This window comes from Xyrauchen texanus, chromosome 44, assembly GCF_025860055.1.
Source record: "Xyrauchen texanus isolate HMW12.3.18 chromosome 44, RBS_HiC_50CHRs, whole genome shotgun sequence".
NCBI lineage: Eukaryota > Metazoa > Chordata > Actinopteri > Cypriniformes > Catostomidae > Xyrauchen > Xyrauchen texanus.
In genome coordinates this window covers 30,867,132-30,880,549 of record NC_068319.1, presented here as the reverse complement: position 1 = coordinate 30,880,549, position 13,418 = coordinate 30,867,132, and the positions used below count along the sequence as shown (strand labels likewise).

General features: G+C 37.9%; 1 protein-coding gene across 1 annotated transcript in view; it reads right to left on the bottom strand.

Moving 5' to 3' along the window:
• Positions 1-30: 30 nt before the first annotated feature.
• LOC127637034 (sodium-coupled neutral amino acid transporter 9-like) overlaps positions 31-13,418 on the bottom strand; it is a 31,983-nt gene continuing 18,595 nt past the window's right edge. The window contains exons 11-15 of the mRNA XM_052117883.1: positions 9,253-9,359; positions 5,184-5,297; positions 4,959-5,107; positions 1,153-1,242; positions 31-1,050 (exon numbers count right to left, since the gene is read on the bottom strand). Of these exons, the coding sequence (XP_051973843.1) occupies positions 885-1,050; positions 1,153-1,242; positions 4,959-5,107; positions 5,184-5,297; positions 9,253-9,359 (626 nt within the window). The 3' untranslated portion in view covers positions 31-884. The remainder of the gene's footprint in view (positions 1,051-1,152; positions 1,243-4,958; positions 5,108-5,183; positions 5,298-9,252; positions 9,360-13,418) is intronic.

Below are 13,418 nucleotides of genomic sequence, written 5' to 3'. Positions count from 1 at the left end.
CATTTATTTTATAATTCACAATACTTTCATTTACTATTTATTATCCATAACAGCATACGCAAGAACTTGAGACGTTGTTTGGACAGAAATGAATATTTACAAATACATTAAAAGTGACTCAAGCTTTGGAATCTCAGACGTGTGCAAATGGAATCTTCTCTCATCCATGACATATGATTTATAAAGTGACATGAACTCATATAGAATGCATCATAAGAGTGTTTCTCTTCTGTTGAATCAGAACACAATATCAAACAATCAAAGGCAACAAGAAACAGTTATCATGAACAGACACTTTTGCTTCCCTTTATGGATCCATTAATTATGCATGTTTAATTCCACAACAGTCAAAACTGGGTCTTTCCACAGAACACTTCATGTAGTGTTATTACCAGTGAAACGGCTTGATCGGTGTCATTTGTTTAAATATGATGCAAATATGAGGGTGTCATTTTCTACAGTGTAGTCTTGCATCTTGCGGGAGCACAATAATAGCTCTGGTAAAGTCTGTCTTCACTGCACTTTTACCAAATGAATGAAATCGGGGAGAAATATGATGCATTATGATTTGATTATGATCACATTTACAGGTAAAAAGAAAAAATGATTAGATCCCTGATGACAGCGTCCAGTAGCTTGTCTGAAGCTAATGGGAACAGATAAAAACAATATGCTAAATCTATCATTTGAATTAAATCTATTAAAATGTGTAAACTGAGACATTTTGGTGCCTTGAAATAAAACCCATTGCTACTTTGATTAGTCAGTTAGTGTCATGACTTCAGTCCTGTAAGAAGCACCAGAGGAATGATTCCCAACAGAAGAAGTGGGAACTCTACACTGTGAAGTCATGTGTGATGAATTCAATTGAAGGCACAGAGGTCTTACATAAAGAACTGTCCCAACAGATTGGCCACTCCGAGCAGGATGAGGAGGCTGTGAAAGACAGTGGATGGCCAGCGTAACTCGCCTCGTCGCTTCAGTGCGATCATGTGTATCAGAGAGGGAAGGACAAACACCAGAGCCAAACCACACATCGCCCCAGAGTACCTGAGATGAAAGCAAAGATTAGCAACTACCAGAGATGTCCTCCACAGTATTAGATGCACACACCCAGAAGATGCAATCCATGATCATTTTAACAACTCATACCTGATAATAGAGCCAATATTGGGGTAAAATCTGGCCATGAGAACTCCAGCTCCAACGACGACAATGTTCAGAACAAACACATGGAGGAAACTATGAATGGAAAAACATGAGCTTCATGAAGATGTGTTCCACAAGGCCAAACCTTTAAACGGCTCATATTATACATTCTGTGCTTTTAAGAAACAATTTCTTGACATCCTCAGCCGCTCGTTTGTAACGGTGTGATATTTCATCATGTAATATTTGTTCATTTGACTATATTTTACTCTGAATAAAATGGAATTTAAGTTATCAATAATGTGCACAAGGATAAAAGCATGTATTAACCCTGCTTTGGGTGATTATTACATACTCGGTTCTTTAGAGACCCGGCACATATTTCTATCATGAATGGATAGAATATATTCTGATGTTTTATTTTTCATATATCAGAGATGAAATAAATATAGAACAGGATGCATTACTTCCACATGAAATTTCATGAGAGACATATTGAGCTAAACATAACATATATGTTACACATACAGGTGCTGGTCATATAATTAGAATATCATCAAAAAGTTGATTTATTTCAGTAATTCCATTCAAAAAGTGAAACTTGGATATTATATTCATTCATTACGCACAGACTGATATATTTCAAATGTTTATTTCATTTAATTGTGATGATTAAAACTGACAACTAAAGAAAATCCCAAATTCAGTATCTCCGAAAATTAGAATATTACTGAAGACCAATACAAAAAAAGGATTTTTAGAAATGTTGGCCAACTGAAAAGTATGAACATGAAAAGTATGAGTATGTACAGCACTCAATACTTAGTTGGGGCTTCTTTTGCCTGAATTACTGCAGCAAGTAATTACTGGAGTCGATCAGTCTGTGGCACTGCTCGGGTGTTATGAGAGCCCAGGTTGCTCTGATAGTGGCCTTCAGTTCTTCTGCATTGTTGGGTCTGGCATATCGCTTCTTCCTCTTCACAATAGAGTTTTTGTGTTCTGACGCTGTCTTGTTCAAGAGTGGCTTGACACAAGGAATGCGACAGCTTAAACCCATGTCTTGCATACGTCTGTGCGTGGTTGTTCTTGAAGCACTAACTCCAGCTGCAGTCCACTCTTTGTGAATCTCCCCCACATTTTTGAATGGGTTTTGTTTCACAATCCTCTCCAGGGTGCGGTTATCCCTATTGCTTGTACACTTTTTTCTACCACATCTTTTCCTTCCCTTCAGCCTCTCTATTAATGTGCTTGGACACAGAGCTCTGTGAACAGCCAGCCTCTTTAGCAATGACCTTTTGTGTCTTGCCCTCCTTGTGCAAGGTGTCAATGGTCATCTTTTGGACAGCTGTCAAGTCAGCAGTCTTCCCCATGATTGTGTAGCCTACAGAACTAGACTGAGAGACCATTTAAAGGCCTTTGCAGGTGTTTTGAGTTAATTAGCTGATTAGAGTGTGGCACCCGGTGTCTTCAATATTGAACCTTTTCACAATATTCTAATTTTCTGAGATACTTATTTTGGGGTTTTTCATTAGTTGTCAGTTATAATCATCAAAATTAAAAGGAATGAACACTTGAAATATATCAGTCTGTGTGGAATGAATGTATACATTATCCAAGTTTCACTTTTTGAATGGAATTACTGAAATAAATCAACTTTTTGATGATATTCTAATGATATGACCAGCACCTGTATGTATTTTCTCAGACACTTTGAGTCTATATAGACACAGCTTACATCATTTCAGTAGTACACCTGAATGACAACAGTCATATCATACTGTTCATGTGTTGTACTTGCTCTAGTTTAATTCAGTGTTGTTTCTTCATCCAATGTCAAATGTAAATCACATCACTGAAACATCATACAACATATGTAAGTCCCTATAGCAATACTCGTATCAGACTCAGGTCCAATACCACGCTGATGTAAAACATTTTCTGATTCCACAAAAACTGATACCATCTGATGTATGTAAACATTTAGCACACAAAATGTGCTTTTGGGATTATTAAAGGTCAAAGGCTGTGATTTAAGAAGTTAAAGATTGCTTGTGCTGCATGCTTCAAATGTGAGCGCTTGTGAATGTATGGATCCGGTGTTGTGCTGACGCTGGCTGATCATACCTTACAGTTCCTCGCCTCATACATGGAAAACACCATAATGAGCATCGTGTGGCTTTTTATGATCGGAGGAGTAATTGACATACTGACAACATTTCATTAAATAGCAGCCTTTTGCTGTTTAATAATCACAATTAGTCACATAAGAACTTTTCTGGAGGTGAGAAACTAGCATCAAAAACACTTTCAATGTTAAATGTATGACAGAAATCATAACTACTGTATAGCTGTGTAATATTCACTGTAATACTACTACTAATAATAAATCAATAGTAATTGTATAATATTTAAGCAATATCTCACATTGCATTTTGGATTGTGCAGCAAGGTTCTGTATAAAATGCGCGCATTGAAAATACTGAGAATTCAGCGTTGTCACAGATGTGCAGTAGACATTTTATGAATATAGAACTCATTTGTCTTGTAATAAACTAAGAAATATCTACACTAACTGAGCACTTTATTAGATACACCTGTACACCTACTTATCCATGCGATTATCTAATCAGCCAATCATGTGGCAGCAGTGCATTCCATAAAATCATGCAGATACGGGTCAGGATCTTCAGCTAAAGTTCATATCAACCATCAGAATGGGGAAAAATGTGATATCAGTGATTTGGACAGTGGCATGATTGTTGGTGTCAGACGGGCTATAACAGCACAAGATCACATCGGACACTTTTAGGACCATAGAGCTCCTAATATTGTGCTCAGTGAGTGTATATTGATATGTAATAATCATAAAAATATGACAAAAACAAACCCTGACACAATTACATATCTCGGGTTCTTAATGACCCAACACACTTGTGGTAATTAAGCAGTTATACAGCTTTTTTGTGTGCATGTTTTATGTTTTGTGACACAATTCAGAAGAGCAAGGTTGAAGAATTCTAAAGAGGTGTGAGCATAACTCAGAATGAGGTCACTAAAGATCAGACTTGTGCATTTAAGGGTTAAACTGTAACAGACCAAACTGAAAAATGTATTAATGACTTTAATACTGTTTCAATAATTCTATCACAGATCAATACGCAAGATTAAACATCATGAGAAATGTTATACACATAAAATGCAGGATTAACTGCATGTAAGAAGCAACTCTGAAGTGAATTCCTCATGTTTAGGATTTTGCATTAGGTGTAGCATGTTTTTAAGGAAACGGCGTAGTAGCATTACGACTAGCGTCAGCGTCACTTTGTTCAAGTTCCACGGTTCATTTGCTTCATTGCCTGTGCAGACAATAATATTATAAATAACATGATGTTTATGTTGTGGATATAGTGATTAATGTCACATACATAGGATGTTGGTAAAGTTCATTGAACAGGTGTCCAGCAGTGAAATCACAAACATACTATGAATGTATAATTTACATCAATTCATCAATACTTTCTAGATTTCTAAATTCTGGACTGGGGAGGCAGTTTTGAGATCTGAAAGTTGCAGTATGTTTTTATAGTACATTAAAAGCTCTTTTATCTCAAAACTTTGAGCTTAATTTGATTCCTCATGATACAGCCTCGTGCAAATATCTAGTGTCAATCTAATGAAACAGCAGCAAAGATCCAGATCAATGTCCTCAAAGTCATTATCTTCAATGAGAAGTCACTATTGGCATTACAGCTGGGTTTAGGGCTACTCTGTGTTTGTAAAGCACTGGATGTGTGATGCAGTCCACTCACCCCGGGTAATGATCACCAAAGATCTGCCCCATCAGCTGCACCCGCACCAGATACCCCAGCAGAGGGTAAACGGTGGTCATCTGGAACAGAAGACACGTTCTTGCAACAAACACCAGGATGTCACTGCTGGGGAAGTTATCCAGAAAGTTCTGCAACAGAGCACAGGTCAACATAAAACACCACACACTGAATGTCATGTGTGATATTGTAAAGCAAGTGTCTTACTGGTTCGATGCATTCTTTAGACAGCGGAGGTGATGGAAAGGCAGCAAAGATCAGCACGCCCACGTATAGGTATGTTAACCCCACGAGAAGGTAAGCCAACGACAGGTCCCGCACCTGGAACCACAACATCAAATTACACACAACACTGTTCTTCACTTCTAACTACAACTTTTCTGCTTTGGTGTTGTGGATGCTTGCCAGGACATTGACGTGTGGTTTAAGTATTTTTTGAGTTTTGTATATTCCTATGTGGTTCCTAGGGAGTTCTGGCATAAAAACAGCGTAAAAACAGCGTTTAGTTCTGGCTAAAAACAGCGTTCACCCCCAAGTCTCTAGATATGACTCGGTACCTCCCTTGAGTTCTCCCTCAGCATAATGAATTACACACTGAAGTTAAATACTTGGGGTTTAGGGCTTTATTCCATAACCCGAAGTACTAAATAGCATTGGCAAGCACCACAACATAAAGTCAACTACTGAATAAAATGAATGTATAAAACACAAGTGATTCTCACAACACCAAAAGAAAAAGAAATAGCTGCAAGCAGCAGCTATGAGACCGAACAATAAAACAGCAACCATTGCACCCCATTAAGGATGTTTGTGTCTCTTTGTGTCCTGTTGTCTTGAGTATAATAAATGAGTCTCTGTGCATGGGTGTTGTGCCAGAAGCATTTAAAACTGCTGCTGTAACCCCTGTACCTAAAAAAACTAACTTGGACTTGGACAACTTTCTTCCCATTTCTAATCTTCCCTTCCTTGCAAACATTTTAGAATGAATTGTGGCTTGTCAATTATACTCATCTCACTGTAAACCATCTTTTTGAGGATCTTCAATCTGGCTTTCACAAACTCCACAGCACTGAAACGGCATTAGTGAAGGTCACAAAGGACTTGTTGATAGCTTCAGACTCTGGCTGTCTTTCAATTCTGATCCTTCTTGATCTCCGTGCCGCTTTTGACACTGTAGATCATTCTCTTTTACTCACTCATCTTGAGACAGTCTTTGGTGTTACTGATACTGGATTAAACTGGTTCAAGTCTTATCTCTCAGATCGTCGGCAGTTTGCTTCCTTGGGTGGATGGAAGTCCAAAGTTGGTTTGGTTAAATGTAGTGTTCCACAGGGATCGCTTTTGGGCCCCTTTTTTAGCATTTACATGTTTCCCCTTGGTCAGCTCTTAAGATCTCTTGGTGTTAATGATAATTTTTACACAGATGACACCCAGATTTACAATGTATTACAGAGATAAATAAAAAGGATGTCTCTAAATTTTCTTTGTTTCAACAGTGACAAGACTGAGGATATGCTCATTGGTTCTTTGTAAAGCTGGTTCTTTAACCTTAAATATGGATGCTCTGCTCTGGAGTTTCAAACAATACAACATTTGGGGGTGATATTTCATGCAAATGTAACATTTGATCCTCATGTCAAGAATACTGTTAAAACATCATTCTTCCATCTCAGAAACATTGCACTGCGCCCCATGTTATCTTTCTCGGTTGCTGAAAAACGGATCAAAACTTTTGTATTTTCTCGTATTGATTATTGCAATGCTTTACTGGGGTCTCTAAATCTACCTTAAATAAGTTGCAGTATGAGCAAAACTCTGCTGCTAGATTCTTGACAGGGTCCAGGACAAGTGATCACATCACTCCTATCTTGGAGTCCTTGCACTGCGTGATCTCCGCTCCTCTGAATCTGGTTTTTAACTGTTCCTCCAACTTGTCTACATTCTATGGGTGACAGGGCCTTCTCTTCTTTTGCTCCAAAACTGTGGAACTCTTCCCTCTGAGGTTAGACATGCTGAATCTTTTAGTATTTTTAAATCTTCTCTTAAAACTCACTTTTTTAGGGTTTCTTTTCTGTGATTATTATGTAATTATTACTGTATTCTTTTAAATAGTTCAGATTGCACATGATCTTTTTTTGTATTTCAATGTATTTTTATTTTTCTCTTGTAAAGCGCTTTGAGATGCAACTTTTAAAGGTGCTATAGAAAATAAAGATTTATTATCATTATTATTGAGGACACAAAGAACAGATAGACTGAATATGACATGCAAAGCAAACCAGCACCACTACACAAATCACCCCAGGGCAGGACTGACCCCATACCTTTCTGCTCCACATTTCTGCACACTATCCACTGCACCACACTGACAGGCACCAAAGGGACAAACCAATCTGAGAGTCAGCACAGCAGTCGCTACGGTCAACTATGTATTGTCATTACTTTTCAACAAAGATGAAAATCGAAACTCCGTTCAGTCAATTCTGTGCAGCTCGGTCTGAAAATCATCTTAGTCATTGTTTTGTAGGAACAACAGCAGAAAAACTATAAAGTCACAATCAAACATGGCCACTGTAATAGGTGGAGTTGCATAAAAATCACCATGAAGAGGAAGCAGGAATTGCTTTTAGACCAAAATGTTTAAAAGATAGAAGTAAAAAAAAAAAAAAAAAAAAAAAGAGTTTGTCCTAGAGACCCCAAACCTGGTGTGGGAGCTATTCATACCTACCCACAATTTTCCTATGTACAGATTATAGTGCTACCTTAAACTCCCATTGGCAAAAAAAGAAGAAAACAAAAAGAAAAAAAGAGGAATAATAATAATAATACATGCAAGCAGACATTATCAAGGACAAGCCCTGCTACTATTTAGTAAGCACATAGACCTCCAGTACAAATTAAATTCAAATGCAAGACCTGCCGAGGTGGGTAACGAACCCACAACCTTTTAAATAATGGTCTAGGACTTTACACAGTATGCCACTCAGTTGGCATGTCTCAACACTGGCAAAGAGACATGCCAAGTTTAGAGTCAGCACATAAAAGTGTAGGTTAGTTCCCTTTTTTTACCCATAGGTGGCGCTGTCACCAGACTTTGCATGTTCCCTCAGATCATGTTCTTGACAAGCGTACCAAGTTTCATTTCAATAGGACAAAGCATTGCCGAAATACAGTCATCAATTTTTGGGCAAAACAGACAATGTTGGAGGATGTGAAAAGACGATAAATGTCACCATCCAAGATGGCGACCACTGTACTGTGTGGAAATTTAATGTTAGGGGTTCATTACCATCATTACAAGTAGAGAAATGATTTTGTTTGTAGGCCAAACGGTTGTAATCTATGTGCACAAGAAAAGTGGTGGTGGTGCTATGGAGTTTGTGCTAGAGATGCCAAATATGGTCTGGCGGCTATTCATACCCATCCCTATCAGTGTGCCAAATCTTAGAACGTTCCTACTTGCGGTTCACATAGCTGTCATATAAGTATATTAGATAAGAAGTCCATTGGGGGAAGAAGAAAAAGAAAACTAACAAATAATATAAGTGCCACAGCACATTTGGTGCTTTGCCCCTAATAATTATATGTTGCTTAAAGAAAAAGAAGCTTATTTTTAGGGCCATTATGATTTTTTACATTGAGACAATTTTGCACGCTTTATCCCCCCAATTCTCAACACAATGTGAAAAAACATGTTCAATATGATACTCATTACTGCAATAGAAAAACATATATACAGTATATTATATACATTGTAAGTATTTATACTTCATAGTTGTACTGCTTGGAACTGCCTTTCATTTTTGCTGATTTTAATTTTAAAAGAAAATATACAACAGTATCTTTTTAAATGTAATTTGCTTAAATATGATCAGATCATTTACTTGAGAGGTTTCATGAGAATCACCCACATGCATTCAGGCACAATATTCATGTTTGTACAATGACTGATGGTTGAGTAATAAAGGCTGAGGTGAGAAGCATGTGTGATGACCAAACTATAGACATCTACATCTCATTACATAGACAAGAAAAGTCATGTTTTGGCTGACTGTCAGGTTTTTCTGGTCTCTCATGAAGCGCTTATGTTCCTGGTGAGTTAATGTTGACCAGAATGACTCATCACCAGCTTAGTGGTTTCTGTGCAATGACAGCTGATCCAGTTACACAGTGGAACAAAAACAAAACCACACTTTTTTGCATTTGTGCTGAAGTGAACCCTGCAATGGAACAGCTGATGTGGTAAAACTGTGGTGAAGAGGCTGAGAATACTCACATTGTTTTCTTGATGTCTGTTGCTCTTCATAAGGGTGATGATACAGTTGTGAATGAAGAATGCGAGTGTCAGAACTCCACTCAGTTGCGGAAAGAGCGATCTGAACTCTACATCAAGTCAGAGAGAAACAAGACAAACACATTTTAAACATTAAAGCTTATTCACACAACCACAAAGTCCCTCACATGACATCAATGCACATCTCAACACAAATGTCATGCAGAATTGTGACCTTCACATAAAAAGAGAGTTGCAGATAGCAACAATGAAAATAGGAAGTGGAATTTGCTCCCAAGGTTGAAACAGACTTGTGGAGGACCACAAAAGTTTTTTCTGAGGTCTTGGCAATTTTTTGGGATTTTCACATGATGTCAAGCAAAGAGGCACCGACTTTGAAGGTAAACTTTGAAATACATCCACAGTACAGCCCCTATCAGATGCTAATTGGCTAATTGTCTAAAGGCTTGACATCATTTTCTGGAATTTTCCAAGCTGCTTAAAGGCACCGTTAACTTAGTGTATGTAAACTTCTGACCCACTGCAATTGTGATCTAGTCAAATAAAAGTGAAACAATCGGTCTGTAAACTATTTTTGGAGTGCACAAAGTGATGTCTTAAACAACTTGCCAAAACTATAGTTTGCTAATATTAAATCTGTGGAGTGGTTAAAAATGATTTTTAATTTCTTTAACATAAGTGTATGTAACCTTCTGACTTCAGCTGAATGTGTGTGAGCATGTGTAAGTGCGGGGAGATGAGGAAGCTTTTCAACCCAAATTCAAGAGGGGTTCAATCTCTCACTAGCTGGCAGGAACCGCCACTGGCGGATGACATGACCTGCCACCAGCCACTGGCAGATGAGGAGACGACAGTGGCAGCTCATAGAAAACTATTGCTCTTAGCCTACTGGTTGGTTAAGTTCAGTCAGCCGCTTTTGTTTTTTCAGAATTTTGCATTTCTCTTTCTTCTCTCACTAAGAGGAATTGCATTAATGTATTCATAAGGATATATTCTTATAGATTAAATCATCTTTAAGGAATTTATTTGCTATATGAGCAGTCTAATGTCCATGATCTCAACTGGTAGGAAACATGCGCAATATAGTTACTCATTTTCTGTTACAGTTTGTTCAAATACCATTAGACCTATGGATTATATCCTACACATTGCTAAAGTGATTAATATCTCAAGATTGAATTTGTCATATTTAGAGTAAATGTAGAAAACACACACATTGTCTTATCTGATGTTTATAAGAACTGTGCAATTTTGGTTATGAATGAATGCATGATTTAATGAATGTGTTTGTTGTTTTTTTGAAGGTTTCTTAAGTATGAGTAAAATAAGTTTTTCACTGAGGATCTAAACTCTAAACTAAAAGAAGCCATTGATATTCTGAAGCAATTCATTTTTCATCTTCACCAGTATATAATATCCCAAGAGTAAAAAATGTTTTTATGGGAATAATATTTTGAACATGTGAAGCATGCACATCTTTCACTCACTGCTGCATGTTAAAAACGATATTCTTTTAAAGAAAGGCCAATCAACAGCAGTGGATGCAAGGTGATGGTGTGAATCCTGTGTTATTTGTTTGCACTGTGCGTTTTATTTCTCATCTCAGTATATTTCTTTCTGTACATGTGATCTTTTCAGCTGGAAATGTCCCATTTTATTTCCGGAAGACAAAAACATGGAAATGTTGTCTGAATGGCTTCGTACAAGTCAGCTAATACATATACATGTTTACCATGCTTACATTACATTATACAGTAATTAAAATTTGCATTTACTACTTTACAGGACTTTTTAAATGAAACAAGAAAAAAAAAGGAAAAATAGACATTAGGGTTAGGCAAAATAGTACATGTTCATACACTGTATGTGATCATATTTGTATCAAGGCTATGTTTCACACCTTTGATAAAAATATTCTTCTGTTTGATCACATACAAAGTGGAAGTGTGTCACTTGATAATTGTTGAAGTGTCTATTCCAGCACAATCTGAGTAAGCATCTGTTTACATTGCAGCGCTGCAGTCATTGGTATGTGAATGTGTGAATGGGTGAATGAGATGCGGTGTAAAACTCTTTAAATAACACCAAAGTTAAAAAGGCGCTATATAAGTGCAGACCATTTACCATTTCTAAAATACTTTTTAATACTTGGTTGCAAATCCTTTGCAGTCAATTACAGCCTGAAGTCTGGAACACATAGACATCACCAGACGCTGGGTTTCATCCCTGGTGATGCTCTGCCAGGCCTCTACTGCAACTGTCTTCAGTTCCTGCTTGTTCTTGGGGCATTTTCCCTTCAGTTTTGTCTTCAGCAAGTGAAATGCATGCTCATTCGGATTCAGGTCAGGTGATTGACTTGGCCATTGCATAACATTCCACTTCTTTCCCTTAAAAAAACTCTTTGGTTGCTTTCGCAGTATGCTTCGGTCATTGTCCATCTGTACTGTGAAGCGCCGTCCAATGAGTTCTGAAGCATTTGGCTGAATATGAGCAGATAATATTGCCAGAAACACTTCAGAATTCATCCTGCTGCTTTTGTCAGCAGTCACATCATCAATAAATACAAGAGAACCAGTTCCATTGGCAGCCATACATGCCCACGCCATGACACTACCACCACCATGCTTCACTCATGAGGTGGTATGCTTTGGATCATGAGCAGTTCCTTTCCTTCTCCATACTCTTCTCTTCCCATTACTCTGGTACAAGTTGATCTTTGTCTCATCTGTCCATAGGATGTTGTTCCAGAACTGTGAAGGCTTTTTAGATGTTGTTTGGCAAACTCTAATCTGGCCTTCCTGTTTTTGAGGCTCACCAATGGTTTACATCTTGTGGTGAACCCTCTGTATTCACTCTGGTGAAGTCTTCTCTTGATTGTTGACTTTGACACACATACACCTACCTTCTGGAGAGTGTTCTTGATCTGGCCAACTGTTGTGAAGGATGTTTTCTTCACCAGGGAAAGAATTCTTCGGTCATCCACCACAGTTGTTTTCCGTGGTCTTCCGGGTCTTTTGGTGTTGCTGAGCTCACCGGTGCGTTCTTTCTTTTTAAGAATGTTCCAAACAGTTGATTTGGCCACACCTAATGTTTTTGCTATCTCTCTGATGGGTTTGTTTGGATTTTTCAGCCTAATGATGGCTTGCTTCACTGATAGTGACAGCTCTTTGGATCTCATATTGAGAGTTGACAGCAACAGATTCCAAATGCAAATAGGATCATGAGGGAATAACACACACCTGGCCATGGAACAGCTGAGCAGCCAATTGTCCCATTACTTTTGGTCCCTTAAAAAGTGGGAGGCACATATACAAACTGTTGTAATTCCTACACCGTTCACCTGATTTGGATGTAAATACCCTCAAATTAAAGCTGAAAGTCTGCAGTTAAAGCACATCTTGTTCGTTTCCTTTCAAATCCATTGTGGTGGTGTATAGAGCCAAAAAGATTAGAATTGTGTCGATGTCTCAATATTTATGGACCTGACTGTAGATCCATGAGAATACAATATTATAATTCTTTGGAGTGACTGTAGAATGAAGGGAGCAAAATTCAGAGCTTTGTAAATAGATTTAAGAGATAAACAAATACTCTCTGACAGCTGTCAATGGTTACAGCATTTGACAATGTGGATGGTCACACTAGATGACTGCCTCCTGCCAGTACAGACTGCCAGGTCTTGTGAGCTGCCACTGTCATCTCCCCATCATGATCTGCCAGACAGCTTAAGACTAAACCCCTTTTCCCGAAAATTAAATAAATATAGGATATTATAGAAAATGTTTGATGTTCTTAACCGATTTACAAACCAATTACTTTGTTAATATGATTATTTTGCTGTGGTAGCATGTACGGTGTGTGTGTGTGTGTGTGTGTGGGTGAGATAAGAGTGAAAGAGAGAGAGGGAGCCCAAGGACTGTTTTCAATAGAAATTTTAATTAATGGAACTGTTCTGCAGTCAAGACCTGGAACTATTCACAGCTGTGCATTTACTTGAAAAATAATTGCACACCTTAGACTGTCTATCAACCAATCAGAATCAAGCATTCAACAGACCCGTGGAATATTATAATACAAGTTGGTGCTTGATACTACCAGAAGCTGCACAAACGCTGGTATCGTGACATTTTTATTTTAGTACCGACTTG